General features: G+C 43.8%; 1 protein-coding gene across 1 annotated transcript in view; it reads right to left on the minus strand.

The window, feature by feature from the left end:
- Ppp2ca (protein phosphatase 2 catalytic subunit alpha) overlaps positions 1-6,695 on the minus strand; it is a 29,232-nt gene extending 22,537 nt beyond the window's left edge. The window contains exon 1 of the mRNA XM_069993764.1: positions 6,341-6,695. Coding sequence (XP_069849865.1) covers positions 6,341-6,442 — 102 coding nt within the window. The 5' untranslated portion in view covers positions 6,443-6,695. The remainder of the gene's footprint in view (positions 1-6,340) is intronic.
- Between the last annotated feature and the right edge of the window lie 15,372 nt (positions 6,696-22,067).

A 22,067-nucleotide genomic window follows, 5' to 3' on the forward strand; every position in this document is an offset into this window, starting at 1 on the left:
ACTGGCAAAAACAAACAAAAACCTTCCCCTTTCCTAGTACCAGACCAATTCAGTTCTTGCTTGGGTATGAGAGTACTTTAAACAAGGATAGGAATGAAAAAATAAAGAAAAAGTTAAAATGAGAGAAATAAATCAAAGTAGAACAGTGAGGGGTTTACTATCTCACGTGGTTTTTCCTCAGCACCTTCAGAAAGACCTCAGCACTGCACCTCAACCCAAACTCACTGGTTCCTGGTTTTCCTTGCACATCTACCTACTCCAAGGATAGTAATCTACTAAGGTTACCACTAACCTTCTAAGGATACTGACAAATGGGACTTACAATGAGAAAGGGAAAACATTTGCGGTGTTAAAACAGTTAACAAGCCAGGTGTGGTGGCTCATACCCTAGCTACTCAGGAGGCTGAAATCTGAGGATCGCAGTTCAAAGCCAGTCTAGGCAGGAAGGTTCATTAGCCTCTGATCTCCAATTAACCACCCAAAAACTCAATGTGGTACTACTGTGCTAGCACCTTAAGCAAAAGAGCCCAGAGACAGCACCGAGGCCCTCAGTTCAAGCCCCATGACCAACCAAAAAAACAAAACCACAGGGCCTGGGTTGTGGCTTAGTGGTAGAGTGCTTGCCTAGTATGCATGAAGCCCTGGGTTTGATTCCTTTAACATATACTTCCCACATATTTACTCCCAATATGCAAATTATTTCTATGGATATGAGCTAAACAAGCCTTTTAAATTAAATATACATATACACTCACAGATGTTTTACTCACTGCAAGTAAGAACTCAATCTTGCTCAAACAGAAAAAGCCAGAAGTGGTACTGTGGCTCAAGTAACTGGTAGAGTGCTAGCCTTGAGCAAGATATAGAACTGCCTTCTTGCTTGGGAAAAGAGCAAACATACCCTTCACACACATGAACATTTGACTCTGGAAGCTATGAGGATATAAAGAAAGACATTTTATAAGCTCAATAACAATATTATAAAATCAATTATACTTTAATAGAGCATTTTATAGCTCAGTCTCTGGGACATGATTTATAATATCCTAGAAGAGACAGAAAAATGACCTAGGATTTTCATTTCACCAATCCTATATGAAGGCCAAAAGTAGTTTGGTCACAACTAAAATGCAAAAATAATTACTGTTATCCAAGAAAGTTGGATAATAAGATATGAATGGACGTCTTCAGTCAATAATAACTGCTTCACTTAACAGAACTGATGATTCTACCACTCAGTCTTTCCCCAACTTATCTGCACCTTACATTATTACTACTACTTCAGAAAAGACAGCAGATCTGCTAAGCAAGACCAAAACACTGGGATTAGAATTCATAACCTAGGCAAATCTCAATTTTAGCTCCTATGGCAAAGTCATTTTATTTTAGCTGAGTGTTTATTTTACATCTATAACCAAAACAGTAACTCTGTGAAACATGATGAAAATATTCTGTAACATGTTTCCCACCTATTTACTCCCAATATCCAAATTATTTTTATGGGTGTAAGTCAAACAAGCCTTTTAAATTAAACATACATACACGATCACAAATGTTTTACTCACTTCAGGTAAAAACTTAATCTTGCTCAAATAATTTTCAGTTCAGCTAATTAGAAAGAAGCACTCTGCTTTTTTTAGATGCATGTAACAAATGCTAAAACTAAATGAAGCCTTATTGACTACATTTTATTTATAGTGATTCTAGAGCATTGGAAAACTGCATGCCTAGTTAGGTAATGAACTCTTTTGGAAAGAAAAAAAGAAAAAAGAAACAACATTCTCATGTTTGCTAAGACCTTAAAGCACAAAGCCAAAAATCAAACAAGTCACTGCTTAAGTCATTTAACAGATGTTTTCTGTAGTTAAGGCAAAAGCCACTTGATGGTATTTACTTCTTCCAATTTGTAGATGCAAATATACCTGGCCAATTATATAGATGTAGTATGTTACTGTTAACTAAAAAATTTAAGCAATGCATTATGACTCTCCAAACTTGGATTTGATGCAAACTTTAATCATATCCCTTAATAAATCTTTTTTTAACTGGTCAGGAACATAAAAACTGTGTATACATCCTTTTATATGAGTATATGCTTGGGTTTTCTCCATTTTGAACATCTAACACTTAATTGCCAGTGAAATACAATAATGATCTCAGGAAGTTGTTTTCCTTTTTGTTTTTGTTGGTTGTGGGACTTGAACTCTGGGGCTTGGGGGCTGTCCCTCAGCTCTTCAGCTCAAGGTGAGTGCTCTACCAATTGAGCGACAGCTCTGCTTCTGGCTTTTTGGTGGATAATTGGAGATAAGAGTGTCTCACAGACTTTCCTGCCCGGGCTGGCTTTGAACCATTATCCTCAGATCTCAGCCTCCTGAGTAGCTAGGATTACAGATGTAAGCCACAGGCACTCAGCATTCTCAGGAAGTTTTGGTCACTATGACCTCTTCTGATATATTCCTATACCATATTCCTATCTTTTACTATTTAACTTGCATTTCTTTCTTTCTTTCTTTTTTTTTTTTGGGGGGGGTCCGGTTGTGGGGCCTGAACTCTGGGCCTGGGCGCTGTTCCTCAGCTCTTCAGCTCAAGGCTAGCGCTCTACCACTTGAGCCACAGCGACACCTCTGGCTTTTCTTTTTGCTTATGTGGCGCTGAGGAATCGAACCCAGGGCCTCATGGATGCAAGGCAAGTGCTCTACCACTGAGCCACCTTCCCAGCCCCCTTAACTTGCATTTCATTGAGACCAGTATCTGCATATAGAAGACCTTTATATTATCATTCTTTCTTATAAAAAATTACTAAATTATCCCTAACAAGTGTTTTTAAAGATTATTAGATTAATGAAAAAAACTAACTCAGCATTTTTGAAATTACTGTTCACGCCAGATACAACTGATGGTGCACACCTGTAATCCCAGCACCTAGGAAGCTGAGGCAGGATGATTAAGAGTTGTAAGTTAGCCTGAGTTACAAAGAAACCATGTCCCAAAAACACCCCCAAAGCACAAACTTATGTTTTACTAGACGAACTTATACAAAACACTGAGCTGGGTGCAGGTGACTCATGTCTGTAATCCTAGCTACTTAGGAGGCTGAGATCTGAGGATCACAGTTCAAAGCCAGCCAGGGCAGGAAAGTTTGTAAGACTCTTATCTCCAATGAACCACCAGAAAACCTAAGTGGTGCTGAGGCTCAAGTGGTGGAGCCTCTCCTTGAGCTGAAGAGCTCACTGACAGTGCTCAGGCCCAGAGTTCAAGCCCCATGACTGACCAAAATAATAAAAGTCATGCATCCCACGAATTACCAAAACAAAACAAAAAACTATTTTACATTTCACGAAAACTTCTCTGTATTATTTCATTTTCTGGCTCAGAACTAAAATCTGGACAGAGAGAAACAGAGACTTAAAGGTGAACTTCATTACATCCTAGTTTTACAAAAACTGAAAACAATGTACCCTGGCTCTAGTAAGATTCAGCCACCATTCCTCCACCTTAGCATCTAACACTATCTTATACAGTCTCCAAAATGAATCTTCCATAGTCCATCTCCACGCATACTCATTATCACACCAAGCTTGTCTTTCAAACGAGATTCAAAGCTCCATATGAGAACACATATAATTATTCATTGTTGTCTTTTCATTACTTTGGTAAGAGTAGGCAACCATGGACAATCAAGACATATTCAGCATCTAAATATAAACTACTGTAATTGCAGAAATTACCCCTGAGTACCAGAGTCTCATCATTTAGCCTAGGTTGACCTTGAACTCATGAAGGATCCCTCTGCCTCAACCTTCTTAGTGCTGAGATTTCATCACCAATCCTGGCTTTCAGAGTTTTTTTATTTTTTCTTTTAAACTCTAGTTTATAGTCAAAATGGTCAAGTGAAGTGGCTGCCCCAAAGTTAGTCACAATTATTCACTAAGGAACAGAAAGGACTAATGTCCAAGTCTAACTAGCTGTTCAGTTTGTAGTCTTTCAATCATATCTTTTTTTCAATGTTTTTATTTACAAATAACTAGTAGATCTAGGTAACCGCTCAAATAAACCACTGAAGCCTAAATGTCAGTATAAATGGCCATTTATAGTACCTAAAAATTGAGATCTGGTAGCATAGTGTAACTTGCATGTGCCCTTCCCATTCCTGGGGCTTGAGCTCAGCAATTGTGCAATGTCCTCCCTAAGCTCAAGGCAAGGGCTTTATCACTGGAGCCATCCCTCTAATTCTGGCTTTTTGCTGGTAAACTGGAGATAGAATTTCACATATTTCCCTGTCCTGGTTGGCCTCAAACTTCGATCCTCGGATCTCAGCCTCTTTGAGTAGCTAGGATTACAGGCATGAGCCATCAATTCTAGCTACATTGAGTAATTTTTAATGGCCTATTTCTTCATCTCTCCCCACCTTTTTTTTTTTTTAAAGCAGTACTGGGGAACTGGACAAGAGCTACAGACACAGACACACACGCTCCCTGATCCTAAGGAGCTATTTCTAAACCTTTAACCACCTCATTTGAGAGGGAGAGAGAGAATTAAAGGTCAATAAATAGGAAATTCGGGCTGGGAAGATGGCTCTGTGGTAGAGTGCCTGCCTTGCATGCATGAGGTCCTGGGTTCAATTCCTCAGCACCACATAAGCAGAAAAAGCCAGAAGTGGTGCTGTGGCTCAAGTGGTAGAGAGCTAGCCTTGAATTGAAGAGCTGAGGGACAGCGCCCAAGCCCAGAGTTCAGGCTCCAAAACCGACAAAAAAATAAAAATTTAAAAAAACATAGAAGATTCAATACATTGCTACTATTAAATTTCAACTTCCTCAAACTAGTAACAGGATTTTGTGCAGTCCTGGGATAAAACAATCTAAATCCCCCTTAAATTCCAATTGTCTCTGGCAGTTTCTACAAAAGCATTATCTTGAGTACCTAGTAAACTTCTTAACCTAATTACCACATTAAACCACAGGCTAGTGGGCAGTCATTTCCACTAGTGAAAAGAGCAAAAACTCAACATTAATACGAAATACGAATATTCTTCCAATTCTGCACTAAAATAAAATGCTAGTTAATTGTACAAAAGGAAGCTAAGTTGTTCACGGAGATGAACATTTTAGATATTTAGAAAATTAAGTTACAAAGCTTTTAACACTACAACACAGCTGACAGCTAAATAGTGTGCTTCCCCAACATCTAGGGAAATACAAACAGGCTCAGGTTAATGTAGAGCTCAGTTTTATTAGATGGATTGGAACAACCCATTCTGGGTTATCTGTGAAGACATTAAACATTCAGCACAATGCCTCGAGTTTAGAAAGACCGATTATTACACTACTAGCAGCCACAAAAACACAATCAAGTCACTTTTCCAACAAAGAGCGAGGATACAAAGCTTGACACTCTTCCAAGTGTGTGGCTCATACAAAAAAAAAAATAATAATGGCAAAATGCCAAGTATGTTAAGCTCAGAGAAGGGTTTCACACTACCCACTTTGAGTCAGCATTGTAAATCACAGATTAAACACTTGATTTCCAATCCAAAAGCTCCTTCTGTAGTATGACTCACCAAATCCTCCATTTCTTCCAACTATGAAAAATAAAGTTACTCTTCCTTTATAACTACCACCATGACCTTCGTTTAAAGAAAAACATGATTAGGTTAACCGTATCTTTTCATTATGCTTACAACAGACTAAAAGCCCTTACACAGGGCTCCGAAGAGGACAGCTTTTGGTGAGTGTAACCACCAGACACTTAAAAGGTGGGCAAGAAAGCTTGGGGTGACCTTTTTACCACAGGACCTGGAATCTGGATGAACCACCTGCCCTTTGGGGAGGGGGGGGACCCCACGGGGCAGCCTCGTATCTCGAGGAGTAGGCCTGAGTAACACAAACCCCTTTTTGCCTACCCTACCACCCTCGAGACACGGGGTTCCCCCCCCCAATACCCGTTCCCGGGCGTCCGAACACGGGGGATCCGCGGATCCGGTTCTCAGAAACCCCTCTCCCCAAACCTGGGACCTCCCCCACCACCCCACAGGCTCTGGGACTCCTCATCCGCCCCGCCCGGCGCCATCCCGGGAGGCTCCGAAAGCCCCGGAGTCGGGCGAGAAAGGCGCCATTTTAGGCGGCGGTGGCGGCGACAACCAATCCGCGCGCGGAAGGCAGGGGGCGCCGGGTCGCTCGGGAGCCGCGACGGGCCGGGCCCGGCGCCGGTCAGTCAGGCTCCGGGCGAGGGGGGGGGGGGTAGGCCCGGGCCGGCGGCTCCGCCATATTGCACCCGCCTCACGGTTCCCTCCCCGGCGGCCCCGGCCCACAGCGCCTCCCGCCAACCCCCGGCAGCGCCTCACCTTCTCACAGAGACTCTTGACCTGGGACTCGGACAGCTGCTTGCACTCGTTCAGCTGTTCGATCCACTGGTCCAGCTCCTTGGTGAACACCTTCTCGTCCATGATGCCACACGCCCGAACCGGCTGCCGCTCCGCGCTGCTCCCGCGCCGCCGCCCGCACACGGGCCACACGCACACGCCGCCGCCGGTTCCCGGGGTACCTTCTGGGGGGGGGGTGGGCCTGGCGACTGCTGGGCGCTGACGCTAACCCCCGCCGGCTCTCTCCGCAATGCTCGGCCGCCGGCCGCTGTGCCTCCTCCTCCGTTCGCCCTAGCTCCGGAGCTTGGCTCTCTGTAATGGCGGCCGCCCGGCGTGGTGACGTCACACGCCGGCGTCAGGGGGCGGTGTGGAGCGGAGAAGTCGAGGTGGGGACTCGAGCTGCGCAGCTGCAGAGCGGGCCGCGGTCGGGCGCGAGGGGCAGGGAGGGGGCGGGAAAGACGCACGTTGGGGGGCCACAGCGCAGGCGCAGCGTAGCTGGCTGACTGAGATCGAGGGGGGCGGGGGAGGGGACGCCGGAGCCTGCGCGCTTTTGGGGCGTGGTCCCTTCGAGGGAGGGGGAGGGAGGGGGCCGGGGCCGACCCGAGATGGAGCATGCGCAGTGCTAGAAAAAATGCAAAAGGGGGCTGATCCCGGAATTCGACGCGCCTCGAACGCCGGCGCAGGCGCAGTGCAGGTGTGCGGGGGTGTGGGAGGGTGTTCCTGGCTGCCCCGCGACCTGTTCCCTTGGGAAACCGGCAGCCTGGGGGACAGGCCTCGGCTCCTCCTCTGTAGACTGGCTGTGTTAGCGAGGAAATAAGGATTGAGGACCCCCCCACACCCCCCCCCCCCGCACACACTACTGTTCTGTAGTGCATCAGCTGCTGGAATTGCGCAGGATCCCGCATCTTTGACCTCCCTTATCACCCCTTAATTAGGTCACCCGTGGGTGGAGGTTGTGGACCTGAATCCTGACTCCCTCAGCACACACCTTGTGGGTCACGATGGCCAGGCTGAGGTTTGGCCTTTTCTTCTAGTCTCCGATCTTGCCTCTCGTGGGGGGTGGAGGGGGGGGAACGGCCTAGCTCACTCTTCCTCCAAGTCCAGTTTCTCACCACCTCCTTCCCCCAGAATGGGAGGCTCCCCTCCCCGGGTCGGGCCAGCCTGCTTTCTAGGGAGTAAACCTGTAGGACCAGGGCACACCCGTCCTCCCCTTGTCCAGGTGGTGCTATGGTGGTAACCACCGATACCCTGCGGATCCGACCTGAGTCTGGTTATACTATCTCCTTGGGGTTTGCGAAACGTTTTCACATTACACTGTCCCTGCCTTTACAGAAATAGTTGGCTCCGCAGAGCGCCAACTCTGTGCCAGATCCCTGGCCTGGAGGGTAGAGGGGGTCATCCAAACAGATGAAGGCTCTTGTTCTGGTGGAGCTTGTGTTTCCCTTTTTGGAAGAGTCAGAGATCATGATGTTCCCAGATATCCAAAGGAGGTTTAACCATAAAGGACAAGACCATAAAAGACAAGACCAGAACTTAATCTCTTCTTCTTCTTCTTCTTCTTCTTCTTCTTCTTCTTCTTCTTCTTCTTCTTCTTCTTCTTCTTCTTCTTCTTCTTCTTCTTCTTCTTCTTCTTCTTCTTCTTCTTCTTCTTCTTCTTCTTCTTCTTCTTCTTCTTCTCCTCCCCCTCCTCCTCCCCCTCCTCCTCCTCCCCCTCCTCCTCCTCCCCCTCCTCCTCCCCCTCCTCCTCCCCCTCCTCCTCCTCCTCCTCCTCCCCCTCCTCCTCCTCCTCCTCCTCCTCCTCCGTCTTTAACTCAGGGCTTGGACACTGTCCTTTGAGTTTATTAGTTTATTTGCTCACAGCTAGTGCTCTACCACTTGAGTCACAGCTCCACTTCCGGCTTTAGGTTTTTTTTTTTTTTGATAGTTGGAGATAAGAGTCTCATGGACTTTTCAGTCTGAGCTGGCTCTGAATTGTAATCCTCAGAGCTCAGCCTCCTGACTAGCTAGAGATTACAGGCTTTAGCTACTGGCCCTGGCTATAAACTTGTCTTTTCTACTCAGGCTACTCTCAGTCTGTCAATCCTGCCACACCCAAGCTTTCCCGATGCATCCGACGATATTGCCGCGATCCACAGGTCTCCCAGCTACCCTTCATCACAGACAACCTGCTTGGCAAGGCAGACTGGCTTGGCTTCCGTGGACTGGAAACTGCAATTCTGCTTCCCCTTCATGCCTCCCATTAGTGTGCCCAGTAGAAAGTACTGACATCTATTATATTTCAGATTTACCACATATTTTACCAGATTTGGAGAAAGTCCTGTTTTGCAGTTAACATCCCCACATAGTAGAAGAGTAAGCGGAATGAATGGGGGGGAAAACTGTCACTTGGATGGGTGACAATGTTGTCTGACACCTTGTGTTCATATACTGTTTTGTGGAATGGGAACTTCTTTGTACAACTACTTAAAGATAATAATAATAAAAAATGATAATGCCGGGCGTCGGTGGCTCACACCTGTCATCCTAGCTACTCAGGAGGCTGAGATCTGAGGATCACGGTTCAAAGCCAGCGTAGGCAGGAAAGTTCATGAAACTCTTATCTCCAATAAACCACCAGAAAACCGATGGAAGTGGCGCTGTGGCTCAAGTAATAGAGCACTCACCTTGAGCTGAAGAGCTAAGGGAGTTCAAGTCCCACGACCGACAAAAAATAATAATAATAATAATAAAGTGATCCACAAAAAAAACCACAAATGTACTTATTGCCTTGCCTATGTATATGACCCCCAGCTCATCACCCTTTCAGTAAAAAAAAAAAAGAATTAAAAAAAAAAAACTATCACTTGGTGCTCATGATTATAAAGCCATGCCCAGATTGCTAGTTTAGTCTTCAGTATTACCTGTATTTATGAGAACTAGACCTGTGCAAGAAACAGACACTCTGAAGAGAAGGGACTTGCCCAAGGGACTTGCCACGACCTTCCAAGGACTGAAATATGGAACAAGGTCAGTGTCATTTCCCTTTGCCTGAGTTACCTTACATATGAAGATAGTATTGATAGCTGGGTGCCCATGACTCATGCCTGTAATCCAAACTACTCAGGAGGCTAAGATCTGCTCAAAGCCAGGCTAGGTAGAAAAGTCCTTGAGTCCTATTCCCAATTAACCAGCATAAAGCTGGAAGTAGAGGTGTGTCTCAAGGGAAGAGTACCAGACTTGAGCAAAAGTTGCTAAGGGACAGTGTCCAGGCCCTGAGTTCAAGCACAGGGTGGGCACCAAAAAAGAAGAAAAGAAACATGAGTGGAGCACCAGTGGCTCACACCTGTAATCCTAACAACTTAGGAGTCAGATTTGAGGATCTCAGTTTTAAGGGAAGTCCATGAGACTCTTATTTCCACTAAACCTACCCCCAAAAAGCCAGAAGTAGAGCTGTAGCTCAAATGATAGAGTTCTAGCCTTGAGCACAAAAGTTCAGGGCAGTGCCCAGGCCCAGAGTTCAAGCCCCAGGATTAGCAACAATAACAATAAAAAATTGGTGATACTTGTTTGGCAGATTAAGAAGAATTGAACACTGACTATGTGTTAAGATTATGAGAAAGGTTTTCCAAATATGGCAGATGCTTGGTTGGTGGCATTACTATAGGTGTTATTTTCCCTTGATGCAGATTACTTGGCTTGCCACCATTACAAAATGGAGGGAAGATATAATTATATGTAATTAAAACATACTGCCAAATAATTAGATGCCATGACTTAAATTCTTAAGGAATGAATTCTAGGGAGCTCTTATTAGCATTCAGTCCGTGAAAGCAAGGCAGACATGATTATACAGAACTATGTTAATCAGAGTAGCTTTGCCTTTAGAAAAAAGTCTAGAATGTTTCTCTTCCTCTGAACCACTCAAAATGGATTTGAAAGTTCAGCTTGATTAATCTAGCCTTAGCTAGTTTGATCTGACTGACTCAATTCAACAGCTGAGGAAGACTTGGAACAAAAATTTTAAAGTAAGCCAAAAAGAATTGTCCATTTTTTTAAATTGTCAAGGTGATGTATAGAGGGGTTACAGTTACATAAGTAAGGTAATAAATACATTTCTTTTTTTTCTTTTTCCTTTGTCGGTTGTGGGGCTTGAACTCTGGGCTTGGGCACTGTCCTTGCAATCTTCAACTCAAGGCAAGTGCTCTACCACTTGAGCCACAGCCCCATTTCTGGTTTTCTAGTTGTTTATTGGAGATGAGTCTCATGGACTTTCCTGCCCTGGCTGGCTTTGAACCATGATCCTCAGATCTCAGCCTCCTGAGTAGCTAGAATTACAGGTGTGAACCATTGGCGCCCAGCTCGAATGAGTACATTTCTTGTGAAACTTGTTACCCCTTCCCTCATTTTTCTCCTACTTTCCTTCTCCCTATCACCCCCCCCAAGTTGTTCGATCATTTCCAACATATTGTCTTCTGTGTCCATTTTTTTTTTTTTTAGAGAAAGAAGAAATTCCAGGAGGAAAGCAGAGCATGAACAAAGCAAATTTGCTTGGAGAAAGAACTTTTGCTCAGATGACAAATTCAGTATACAGCGAGTCTGAGTGTGGCCCATCATGTTTAAACGTGGCTATAAATAAAATCATCTGATGATGGGGGTGGGGTAGAAGGATGATAACCTTGAGCCAATAGCTTTATGATAGACGCTCTTAGCCAAGATATAAAAATTGACATTAAACATGAAGAAGGAATGAGGAGGATCAAATTTGTCAGCAATTCTCTGGGCCTTACGTTAGCTTTATTTTGTTGTTGCTGTTGTTCTTTCTGGTCCCTAACTTCTAAACTTACTGAGACACAAAGAAAGGTAGAGTAAGAACCTGGATTTCAATTCTTGGTACATTTTCTGAGTCTCCATTGTCTCGTCTATAAAGGAGGAATCGTTATGCTAGCTCAGTAAGTTTCTTCTGAGGATTAAATGAAATTATAACTGTGAAATACAAAGAAGTAGATAATAAATATTCAACAAGTGTTATATACTACTACTTTTATGTTTTTTTTTAAATTTTTGGTGATGCTGGTTTTTGAACTCAGGACCTTGTACTTGCCAGGCAAGTGTTCTAACATTTGAGCCATGCTCTTTTAGCTTTAGTTATTTTTTAGATAGGCTCACATTTTTGCCTGAGGACAGCCTTAGATCATGATCTTCCTATCTACTGCCTTCTAGAAGCTGGGATAACAGGCTCATGCAACCCTGGCCCAACTTACTGATTGAGATGGGTGTTTCTCTCACTTTTTGCCTTAGACTGCAATCCTCCTGATCTCAAGTAGCTGGGATTACAAGGACAAACCACAGTACCCAACTATCTCTATAGTATTTCTCAGTGGGTTCTGATTTTAAATACCCTCTGATGCCAATTGGAGTCCTTTAGCATTTGCCATGAAATACATGGTAGTGTTTGGATAGAATCTACAGAGCATAGAAATATCAAGAACATCAGGTAGGCCAGGTGTTGGTGTTACACACCTATAATCCTAGCTACTTAGGAGGCTGAGATCTGAGGGTCACAGTTTGAAACCAGTATGGGCAGGAAAATTCATGAGACTCTTCTTTTTTTTTTGGCAGTCATGGAGCTTGAATTCTGGACCTGGGCGCTGTCCCTCAGCTCTTCAGCTCAAGACTAGCGCTCTACCACTTAAGTCACAGCACCAACTTCCAGCTTTTTCTGCTTATATGGTGCTGAGGAATCGAACCCAGGGCTTCATACATGTGAGGCAAGCACTCTACCACTGAGCCACCTTCCCAGTCCTCATGAGACTTTATCTTCAATTAACTGGCAAAAAGCCAGAAGTGGAGAGCTGTGGCTCAAGTTGAAGTTCTAATTCTGAAAAAAGAAGACATTAGTTAGTCTTATGATTCTATTAGATCAGAATCTTGTATCTGAAAAGGCTGTCATACCTGAAAAAAATACTATTTTCTTTATTTGTAGGCCTTCTATGCTCACAGAAGTCTCCAAATAAAGTCCTAAGCAGTCATCATGTTAATGGCTGTGCCCTTGGAAAACCTGACATGTTCTGGCTAACTAGACTTTCCTTGTCCCCTTAACCAGGTTTTTGTACACAGCATCCCCAATTTTTCCTGAAAGTCAAGGTCTGTCTCTGTGTCTCACCTTTGAAGTTTTCAGAAAAACCTCAATTTATACTGCCCTTTCACCTGGAATTAGATGTGGCCAATGTTTTGTGGCAGGAACCTTGCCACAGATTCAGACCTTCCTTTTAATGCCTGTAGTTTGGCTAAAGAAAAAAGGGGAAGAGAAATGATCACGTCAGAGGTTTCTTCCTGTGACATCCAGACAGCATTCTCAGTTACAGAAGGAAATGTTTTCCTGTCACAGGGGAGAAAAAAAAACTCAAGCTGGAATGGAAGGCAAAGTTCAACACTCCAAAAGGCGGGGTAAATGCTTTATGAAGGCTATTAAAAGCACTGCAGCTCTTAAAAATCCTATTGTAGGGGGCTGGGAAGGTGGCTCAGTGGTAGAGCACTTGCCTTGCATGCCTGAGGCCCTGGGTTCGATTCCTCAGCACCACATAAGCAAAACAAAACAAAACAAAAAAAAAGCCAGAAGTGGCACTGTGGCTCAAGTGGTAGAGCGCTAGCCTTGAGCTGAAGAGCTGAGGGACAGTGCCCAGGCCCAGAGTTCAGGCCCCACAACCAGACCCCCCCCAAAAAAATACTATTGTAGGGGCTGGGAAGGTGGCTCATTGGTAGAGTGCTTGCCTTGCATTCATGAGGCCCTGGGTTCAATTCCTCAGCACCGCATAAGCAGAAAAAGCCAGAAGTGGTGCTGTGGCTCAAGTGGTAGGGAGCTAGCCTTGATCTGAAGAGCTGAGAGACAGTGTCCAAGCCCAGAGTTCAGGCCCCATGACCGGGGGGAAAAAAAGAAAACAAAGAAAACACAAAAATACTATTGTAGAGCTGGGAATGTGGCTTAGTGGTAGAGTGCTTGCCAAGCATGCATGAAGCCCTGGGTTTGATTCCTTGGTACCATATAAACAGAAAAAAACAGAAGTGATACTGTGGCTCAAGTGGTAGAGTGCTAGCTCAGGGACAGTGACTAGGCCATGAGTTCAAGCCCCAGGACTGGGAAAAAAATCCTATTGTAGCTGAGTGCTGGTGGCTTATACCTGTAATCCTAGCTATTCAGGAGGCTGAGATCTGAGCATCAAGGTTTAAAGCCAGCGGGGGCCAGAAAGTCCATGAGACTCCTATCTCCAATTTAACCATCAGAAAACCAGAAGTAGTGCTGTGGCTCAAAGTGATACGAGTGCTAGTCTTGAGCAAAAGAGCTTAAACCCTGAGTTCAGGTCCCATGGCCCACCAAAAAATAAAATAGAACCCCCTGTAATCATGGCTAGGCAGGAGAATGAGATCTGAGGATCATGATTCAGCCTGAAGCCAGCCTGCACAGAAAAGTCTCAGACTCCTTTTAACTCCAGTTAGCCACCAAAAAGCCAGAAGTGGAGCTATGGCTCAAATGGTAGAACACGAACCTTTGGCAAAAATGCTCAAGGACAGCGACCAGGTTTTGAAATCAAGTTCCAGGACTCGTATGCACGTGCGTGCACACATACACACACACTACACAAAATAGTACCATAAACATATGCTGCAAATGTGCTTATAAGAGACTTTAGAAAGCAATATCATTAGGTACTAATAGTAGTCACTTCTTGTAAGTGGGATCTTTTTAAAAAAATGTTCTTTCTGTAATGAATCCATATTATCCTTTATAACTGAAATAGGAAATATCTAGACTATTTGAGTAAATGTGACATCTCTTGGGAGAATCACAGGCCCCAAATACATGTAGCCAATAGTCCAGCTAAATATTCTGCTCTGCCCCCATTTTCTTTTTCTTTTCTTTTTCTTTTTTGTCAGTCATGGGGCTCGAACTCTGAGCCTGGGTGCTGTCCTTGTGCTCTTCAGCTCAAGGTGAGTGCTCTACTGCTAGAGCCACAGCACCACTTCCGGTTTTCTTGCGGTTTATTGGAGATAAGAGTCTCTTGAACTTTCCTGCCCGGGCTGGCTTTGAACTGTGATCCTCAGATCTCAGCCTCCTGAGTAGCTAGGATTATAGGTGTGAGCCACCGGTGCCGGCTCCCCATTTTCTTAGGGAAAGGAATCTCAGTTCTTCTGTGGCTGTCTCACATAGCTTCATCATGAAGCAGCTCAATTAGCCTTTTCTGTGCTTTCCCTTTCTTTTCTTTTTCTTTCTTTGTGGGGCTTGAACTCAGGGCCTGGGCTCTGTCCCTGAGCCTCTCTGTGCTCAAGGTTAGCATTCTACCACTTAAGCCACAGGACCATTTCTGGCTTTTTTGAGTAGTTTATTAGAGATAAGAGTCTCACATTGTAGCTGGACATCGGTGACTCACGCCTGCAATCCTAGCTACTCAGGAGGCTGAGATGTGAGGATCCCTGCTCAAAGCCAGGCTAGGCAGGAAACTCCATGAGACTCTTATCTCTAGTTAACCATCAGAAAACAGAAGAGCTCAGGGACAGCACCCAGGCCCAGAGTTCAAGCCCCATGACCGACAAAACAACAACAACAACAACAAAAAACAACCTTGATCCTCAAATCTCAGCCTCTTGAGTAGCTAGGATTACAGGTGTAAGCCACCAGCACCCAGCTTTCTAGGTACCTCTTGGAGGTATCTGCTAGATTACAAGGAGACTCTCAGAGGGTATGGAACAGTGAAGAGACTGGTACCTGTCAGAGTAGAGTGTGAAAGGAGATGAACTTGCACCTGAGCCTAAGTATAATATAGTTCCTTAAAAACTCCCAGTAGCTGGCACCAGTGGCTCACATCTGTAATCCTAGCTACTTAGGAGGCGGAGATCTGAGGATCATGGCTCAAAGCCAGCCCAGGCATGAAAGTCAGTGAGATTCTTATCTCCAGTAAACCACTAGAAAACCAGAAGTGGTGCTGTGGCTCAAGCGGTAGAGCACTCACCTTGAGCTGAAGAGCTGAGGGACAGCGCCCAGAGCCAGAGTTCAATCCCCACAACCTACAAAAAAAAAAAAAAAAAAAAAAAAAGACTCCCAGAAACCCTATTGAGGAGTAGGCTCCTTTGCAGGTAGCCAGAGGAGGAAATCTGCTCAGATTGTAGCTCACTAGGGTTCTACCTTGACTCTGGACAACATTTAAACATTAGATTCTCCAAAGCAGGTGAATTTACTAGGGTGGAAGTATTTGAACAGTACTGTGAAATTCATTTCCAAGTATAGAAATACAGGTCCACATTGCTCTTCTGTCTGATGGAAATTCTACTCACAGGAGTGTTTGTTTCACAAGCCAATAAATGGAATTTCAGGCAGGAGTGTTTATGTGCTTGTCTTTAGATGACAATTGAGCTAGGTCCTCAAACAGAAGGAACAGACTGTGCACAGGAAAAAGTGATGAGTAATATGGTGCTTACAAGTTGATGGTTGGCTTGTAGAGAAAGGATGTCTTGTCTTTGGAGGTGTAGGTGAGATAGAAAGAGCCGCTGTCAATTGAAAACACCAATAAAAGGGTTGGAGGCGTGGCTTAGTTGGTAGAGCACTAGTTAATGAGTGAAAGTGGCATGTACTGATTTCGAGTCCCAATCTTGGACCTAAAAAAAAAAAAAAAACACCCAAAAACAGGAAATAAGGAAGCCAGATGCTGGTGTCTCACATCTATAATTCTAGCTACTCAGGAGGCTGAGATCTAAGGATTAGGGATCAAAACCAGCCTAGACAGAAAAGTCCCTGAGACTCTTATCCCTAATTAACCACCAAAAAAGCCAAAAGTGGAGCTATAGCTTAAGTGGTAGCATGCTAGCCTTGAGTGAAAAAGCTAAAGGACAGTGCCTAGGCCCTGAATTCAAGCCCTAGGACTGGCACATATGCAAAAAGAAAACTAGAGAGATCTGTTTCCCATTGATGACCCATTACTGTAGTGTGGTACCACAACTTGGATATTAATATTGATTTAATCCATCTTTTTTTTTGTCTGTTATGGGGCTTGAATTCTGGGCTTGGGCACTGTCCCTATGCTCTTCAGCTCAAGGCCAGTGCTCTACTGCTTGAGCCACAGCACCACTTCCCCATCTTCTTTTTTTTAGATTTCCTCAGTTTTTTTTTGTATTAGTGCTACACTATTGAGAATTTTCTTTTGTATATACTTTCTTCCAGGGAAAATTTCTTAGCTTTTATCAGATTCTCTCAGGAACCAGAGTCCCCAAAATGATTTTGATTCCTAACTCTAGGAACTCTATAAAGTCATACCCTAAACCTCTATAAATCTCTGTTCCAGCAAGAGGCTTTGTTATTTTGAGATAGGATGGCCCAGGCTGACTTTGAACTTGAGCTTTTCCACAATAGCCTTTTTTTTTTTTTTTTTGGTCCGGTCGTGGGGCCTGAACTCTGGGTCTGGGCACTGTCCCTCAGCTCTTCAGCTCAAGGCTAGCGCTCTACCACTTGAGCCACAACGCCACTTCTGGCTTTTTCCTTTTTGCTTATGTGGTGCTTAGGAATCGAACCCAGGGCCTCCGGCATGCAAGACAAGCACTCTACCACTGAGCCACCTTCCCAGCCCCCACAATAGCCTTTTGAATGCTGAGATTACAGGTGTATACCACCATGCCCCACTACAAAAATCAACATTTAAGCTGATGGTGGCACCGGTGGCTCACACCTGTAATCCTAGCTACTAAGGAGGTTGAGAGCTGAGGATCACAGTTCAAAGCCAGCCTGAGCAAGAAAGGCTGTGAGACTATCTCCAATAAACCACTAGAAAACTGGAAATGACGCTGTGGCTCAAGTAGTAGAAGGCTTGCCTTGAGCTGAAGAGCGCAGGGACAGTGCCCAAGCCCAGAGTTTAAGCCCCACAACTGACAATAAATAAATATATGTATAAATAAATCAACATTTAGTTAGCACTTACCACACAGCAAGCATAGGGATACGTGTAAATAAGAGGCAATGCAGAGGGATACAAGGAAAAGAGGTGCATAATACGTAGTATAACAAGTTTCTACTGCAGCAATAGCCAACTCATTTTATTAATTCTGTATCAAAGAACCCTGTTTCTTGGAGACACTGGGGAAGTATTTCCACAGAAGCTATTCCTATATCTTGAAGAACAATCCAGAAGTCTTCAGCTGGAAAGAAAAGAGACTGTTAAAATCAATCTCTCTTAAATCATATCTATTCTCAATGCTTGGAGAAAACATCGGAAAACATGCCCGCATTTGTTTATTCTACAACATTAAGGTGTTAAATTCTTGAGTTCCCAAGTGCAGGTGCTGAAGCCAAGAGATTTTTTCCCCTTGAGTCTGTTTTCCACTATCTTGTCCAAACTGGATACCAGATCCTGCCTGCTTAGGCTTTGAGAAAGGCATGTTATCTGTGACTCCTTGATCCCATCAGAGCTTATATTTAAAGCATGAGTGATGAGAAGAGACCACAGCTGAGTCTCTGGCTCTGTCTCATCCCTAGAGCACCCTCCTTCTCTCCATTGAGACTCTGCAAGCTCATTTTTCAATAGCTAGTGGGAGTCAGAACTGGCTAAGCTACAACTAAAACAGCTCAACTGTCCAACCAATGGGATTTCTTTTTCTATAAGAGGCTCATCAGAAACCTACAGGTGTTCAGCTCCCATAGACCCCTTATGACCACCCTCCCTAAGTTCTCTGGTTAGCTGCCTTGTGTAGGCCCTGGCTCAGACATGCCAGATGACCTCTTTCTCTGAGTGAATTTAAGGTTCTAGGTTCCCTAGTACTATTTTTCAAGGGGATCTCTGGAAGACAAATATTACCACCAAGTCAACGCTTTGAAGGGCTTCTAAGAAGCTGCATACATGGCACCATTTCTTATGCTTTTAATGTTCACCTCATGCAAGTTATTTTTGGGGGGAGTCCGGTCGTGGGGCCTGAACTCTGGGCCTGGGCGCTGTCCCTCAGCTCTTCAGCTCAAGGCTAGTGCTCTACCACTTGAGCCACAGTGCCACTTCCGGCTTTTTTCTTTTTGCTTATGTGGTGCTGAGGAATTGAGCCCAGGGCCTCAGGCATGCAAGGCAAGCGCTCTACCAACTGAGCCACCTTCCCAGCCCCTCATGCAATTTATTTAACTCACTAAACTTTGACATTTTCACATGTACTATAGTATAAACTATAATAATACTGTCCTCATATGGTTATCTTAAGCATTAAATAAGTTATCTCATCTGAAGTTCTGAACATGTAACAAGAATACCTTCTACATGAGTTATTAGCATCTTTTTTTTTTTTTTTGTCAGATGTGGGGCTCGCACTAAGGCCCTACACGCTGTTCCTGAGCTCTATCACTCAAGGATAGTGCTCCAGCACTTTGAGCCACAGCTCCACTTCTGGTTTTCTGGGGATTAATTAAAGTCTCCTAGACTTTCCTGCTGGCTTTGAATTACAATCCTCAGATCTTAGCTCCTGAGTAGGTAGGACTACAGGTGTGAGCCATCAGTGTCCAGGTTCGCATCTATTTTTATAATAAAATGATGTACCTACTTTATAATAAAAAATTATTTGTGATTTTGTGAATTCATGAATTTTTTTTTTTTTTTTTTTTTTTTTTTTTTTGCCGGTAGTGGGGCTTGGGCGCTGTCCCTGTGTTCTTCAGCTCAAGGCGAGCGCTCTACCGCTTGAGCCACAGCACCACTTCTGGTTTTCTAGTGGTTTATTGGACATAAGAGTCTCATGGAGTTTCCTGCCCGGGCTGGCTTTGAACCATGATCCTCAGATCTCAGCCTCCTGAGTAGGTAGGATTTGTTGTAGAAAAAATTTAATTACTTCAAGGTTAAGGAGGAAACAATTATAGCATCCAGAGATGAGATGTGCATCATTTAGATGTGCATATCTTCCAGCTTTCGTGTGTGTGTTGTGTGTGTGTGTGTGTGTGTGTGTGTGTGTGTGTGTGTACATGGTCCCACATATGTACTCAGGGAAATTTAAAAGAAAACTGGGTTCATGTTGTGGAACTTCTTTTATTCAACTGATATATCCTGAGCATTTTCACATATGTTTAGACACTATTAGAAAATAACATTTTTCAAATACTACCTAGTTTTCTTATATATTAATATAGCCCAATGAATACAACTAATCCATTAGTTTGATTCTAAAAGTTGAGTTTGTGTGTATAGCATGAACTCAGCACATGTGTGTGTGTGTATGTGTGTGTGTGTGTGCATGCACACGTGTACATATGGGTCTGCACACACTCGTGTTCAGGGGTTTGAACTCAGGGCCCATGCTCCCATTCAGCTTTTTTGCTCATTACAAGGGCTTTACTACTTACATTACCCTTCAATTCTGGCTTTTTGCTAGTTAATTGGTGATAAGAGTCCTGAAGATTTGTCTGCCCAGGCTGGATTCAACCACAGTTCTCAAATCTCAGCTTCCTTAGTAGGTAGGATTTTAGGCATGAGCCACCAGCACCCTGCTACCCTGTATGTATCCCTGTTTACTTCTTTAAGATAAATGCTTAACAGTAGAATGACTGCACCAAAGTCTAGACTCTGCTTTTGTTTTGTTCATGTTCACAGAATGGCTGAACCCTAATCTTTGGTTCATGACACATGCTCATAATTGGTATGTGAATGGTCTGGTTTTTGTTAATTTAGGTGGAAAATTCATTAATTTAATCATGTCATTATTACCCATGAACCAATTATCCAAAACAAAAGCTAGAACCATGACAATAACCAAACTCTAACCATAGCTCCCTCCTAGTTTTTGTAGTTCCCCAGGGAACCACCCTGAATCTTCTGCTCATTCCTTTGCCTTCTTTCCTGTTGTTTTATTTTATCTCTATTCATAAAGAGTAATTAAAAAATTATGTCTGCTGTTACAGGTAATCTTTCAGCATGGCACCATACTTCACTGTAGTTAATTCATTTTGACTGCTACAGAATAATCTCAAGAGTTTATCATCCAAAATAATAATACACAGGCTTACCATCTACTCTTTCACTGAATGGGCAACTGCATTGTTTCCAAAATTTTTGTTCTTATGCACATTGCTATTCTGACATTATTACAAATGTCTCCTGTTGCACACACACAGGTATTTCTCTAGATAATTTATACTTCTAGAGTCAAAAAGAGAGCTCTTCTGGATCCTCATCTTTTGGTCCATGTTTCCATAGTTTAGGCTTCATGTCCTTAGATCAGTTTACTTCCCATCCAGTTGAGGGTGTTTATTCCCTGCCCCCAAAACTCCTTCCAGCAATGGGGATCCTTTAAATCATTAGTTTTGTGTATGTGCTGGTCCTGGGGCTTGAATTCAGGGCCTAGGTGCTGTCCCTAAGCTTTTGTGCTTGAGACTAGCTCTCTACCATTTGAGCCACAGCTCCACTTTCAGCTTTTGTGATAGTTAATTGGAGCGCTCCAAGGACTTTCTTGTCTAGGCTGGCTTTGAACTGTGATCTTTAGATCCCAGTCTTCTGAGTAGCTCGGATTACAGGTGTGAGCCACTGGCACCTGGCTAAATCTTTTTGTCATTCAAGAGGAGAAAAGTCTGACTTCCTGCCACTCAGCTCTGTAGCAAGGTACTGACTCCTCCAAAAGCTTTTGACTCAGAGAATTGTTCCTTGTCTGATAATTGACATTTCTGGAACAGATTCCCCAGTGGCCCAGCTGCTTTCCCATGTCCTGAAAGAGGTGACAGTGTTGGAAGGAGGCTGTGATGGCAGTCAGGATGGGAAACAAGCCCAGTTCACTACAGTGAAAGCTTGTCCCCTGGTTTTATGCCTGCCAGTGTCAGATCAATCCTTCTACTGAAACAGGCATTATCTCTCTCTATTCACTACCTAAGAAATGCCAGTATAATGTCACCCTTTGTTGTTTGCATTGATAAATTTAAACCTCCTTCCCTGCTCTGCAGTAAAAACAACTTTCTATTTTGGGCTTAGTGACATAGCCAAAACCAAGCAGAGAGCATCAGGCTGCAGAGTGAGCTAATAGTTTTTCTTTAAGGAAGAGAGAGGATCCACAAGCAAACACAAAGACCTTCCAAAAGACATCTGCATAGCAACACACAGCCCATGACGTGCCTGCCTTTCTGCTGACAGATAGGTTTCAAGGCTGAAAACTGAACACTACTTAACCTTCAGAGCAAGTGAATTCATCTGGAACTATCGGGTTTCTTAAAATCAATTTGCCAAGAATTTACTGATGCCCCCGTGCACCTAGCACCAGACTTTTAGCCAACCAGGAATTTATACTGATTTAAGGAGTGCCCTAAATATTTGCCTAAGAATACAACTTCTTCTGCTAGTCTGTTTCTATGGGAGAATTCCTAAACATTTAGGGTAGGGTCCTGGGTCTTAGGAAAGCCTCAGACATACCGAGAGGGCATGTTCGTATCTGTTTTAACCTCTGGTATGTGACCACAAATCCTGGCTTGGAAGAATGGGCCAAAGGAGAGTTAAGTCCTCCCACCGCTGTTAAAAACTCTCTTGTTTTCAAATATGCACAAAAGCAGAGCTCAGAATGTAATTAACTCCTGCCACCAGCACCTGGTTTCAATGGTTATCAACATGTAGCAATTTTGTTTAATTGATATCCCAGACCTCCCTCATCTCCATTGGCTTTTGTTACTGTGAATACTTTGTATGAATTATTTGGCTGTAGATGCTGAGGGTCAAACTCAGGCTAAGGTAAATCTCCGATCATGGAA

The sequence above is a fragment of the Dipodomys merriami genome, unplaced genomic scaffold, assembly GCF_024711535.1.
Source record: "Dipodomys merriami isolate MVZ:Mamm:240054 unplaced genomic scaffold, mDipMer1.0.p SCAF_44, whole genome shotgun sequence".
In the NCBI taxonomy this organism is placed as follows: Eukaryota; Metazoa; Chordata; class Mammalia; order Rodentia; family Heteromyidae; genus Dipodomys; species Dipodomys merriami.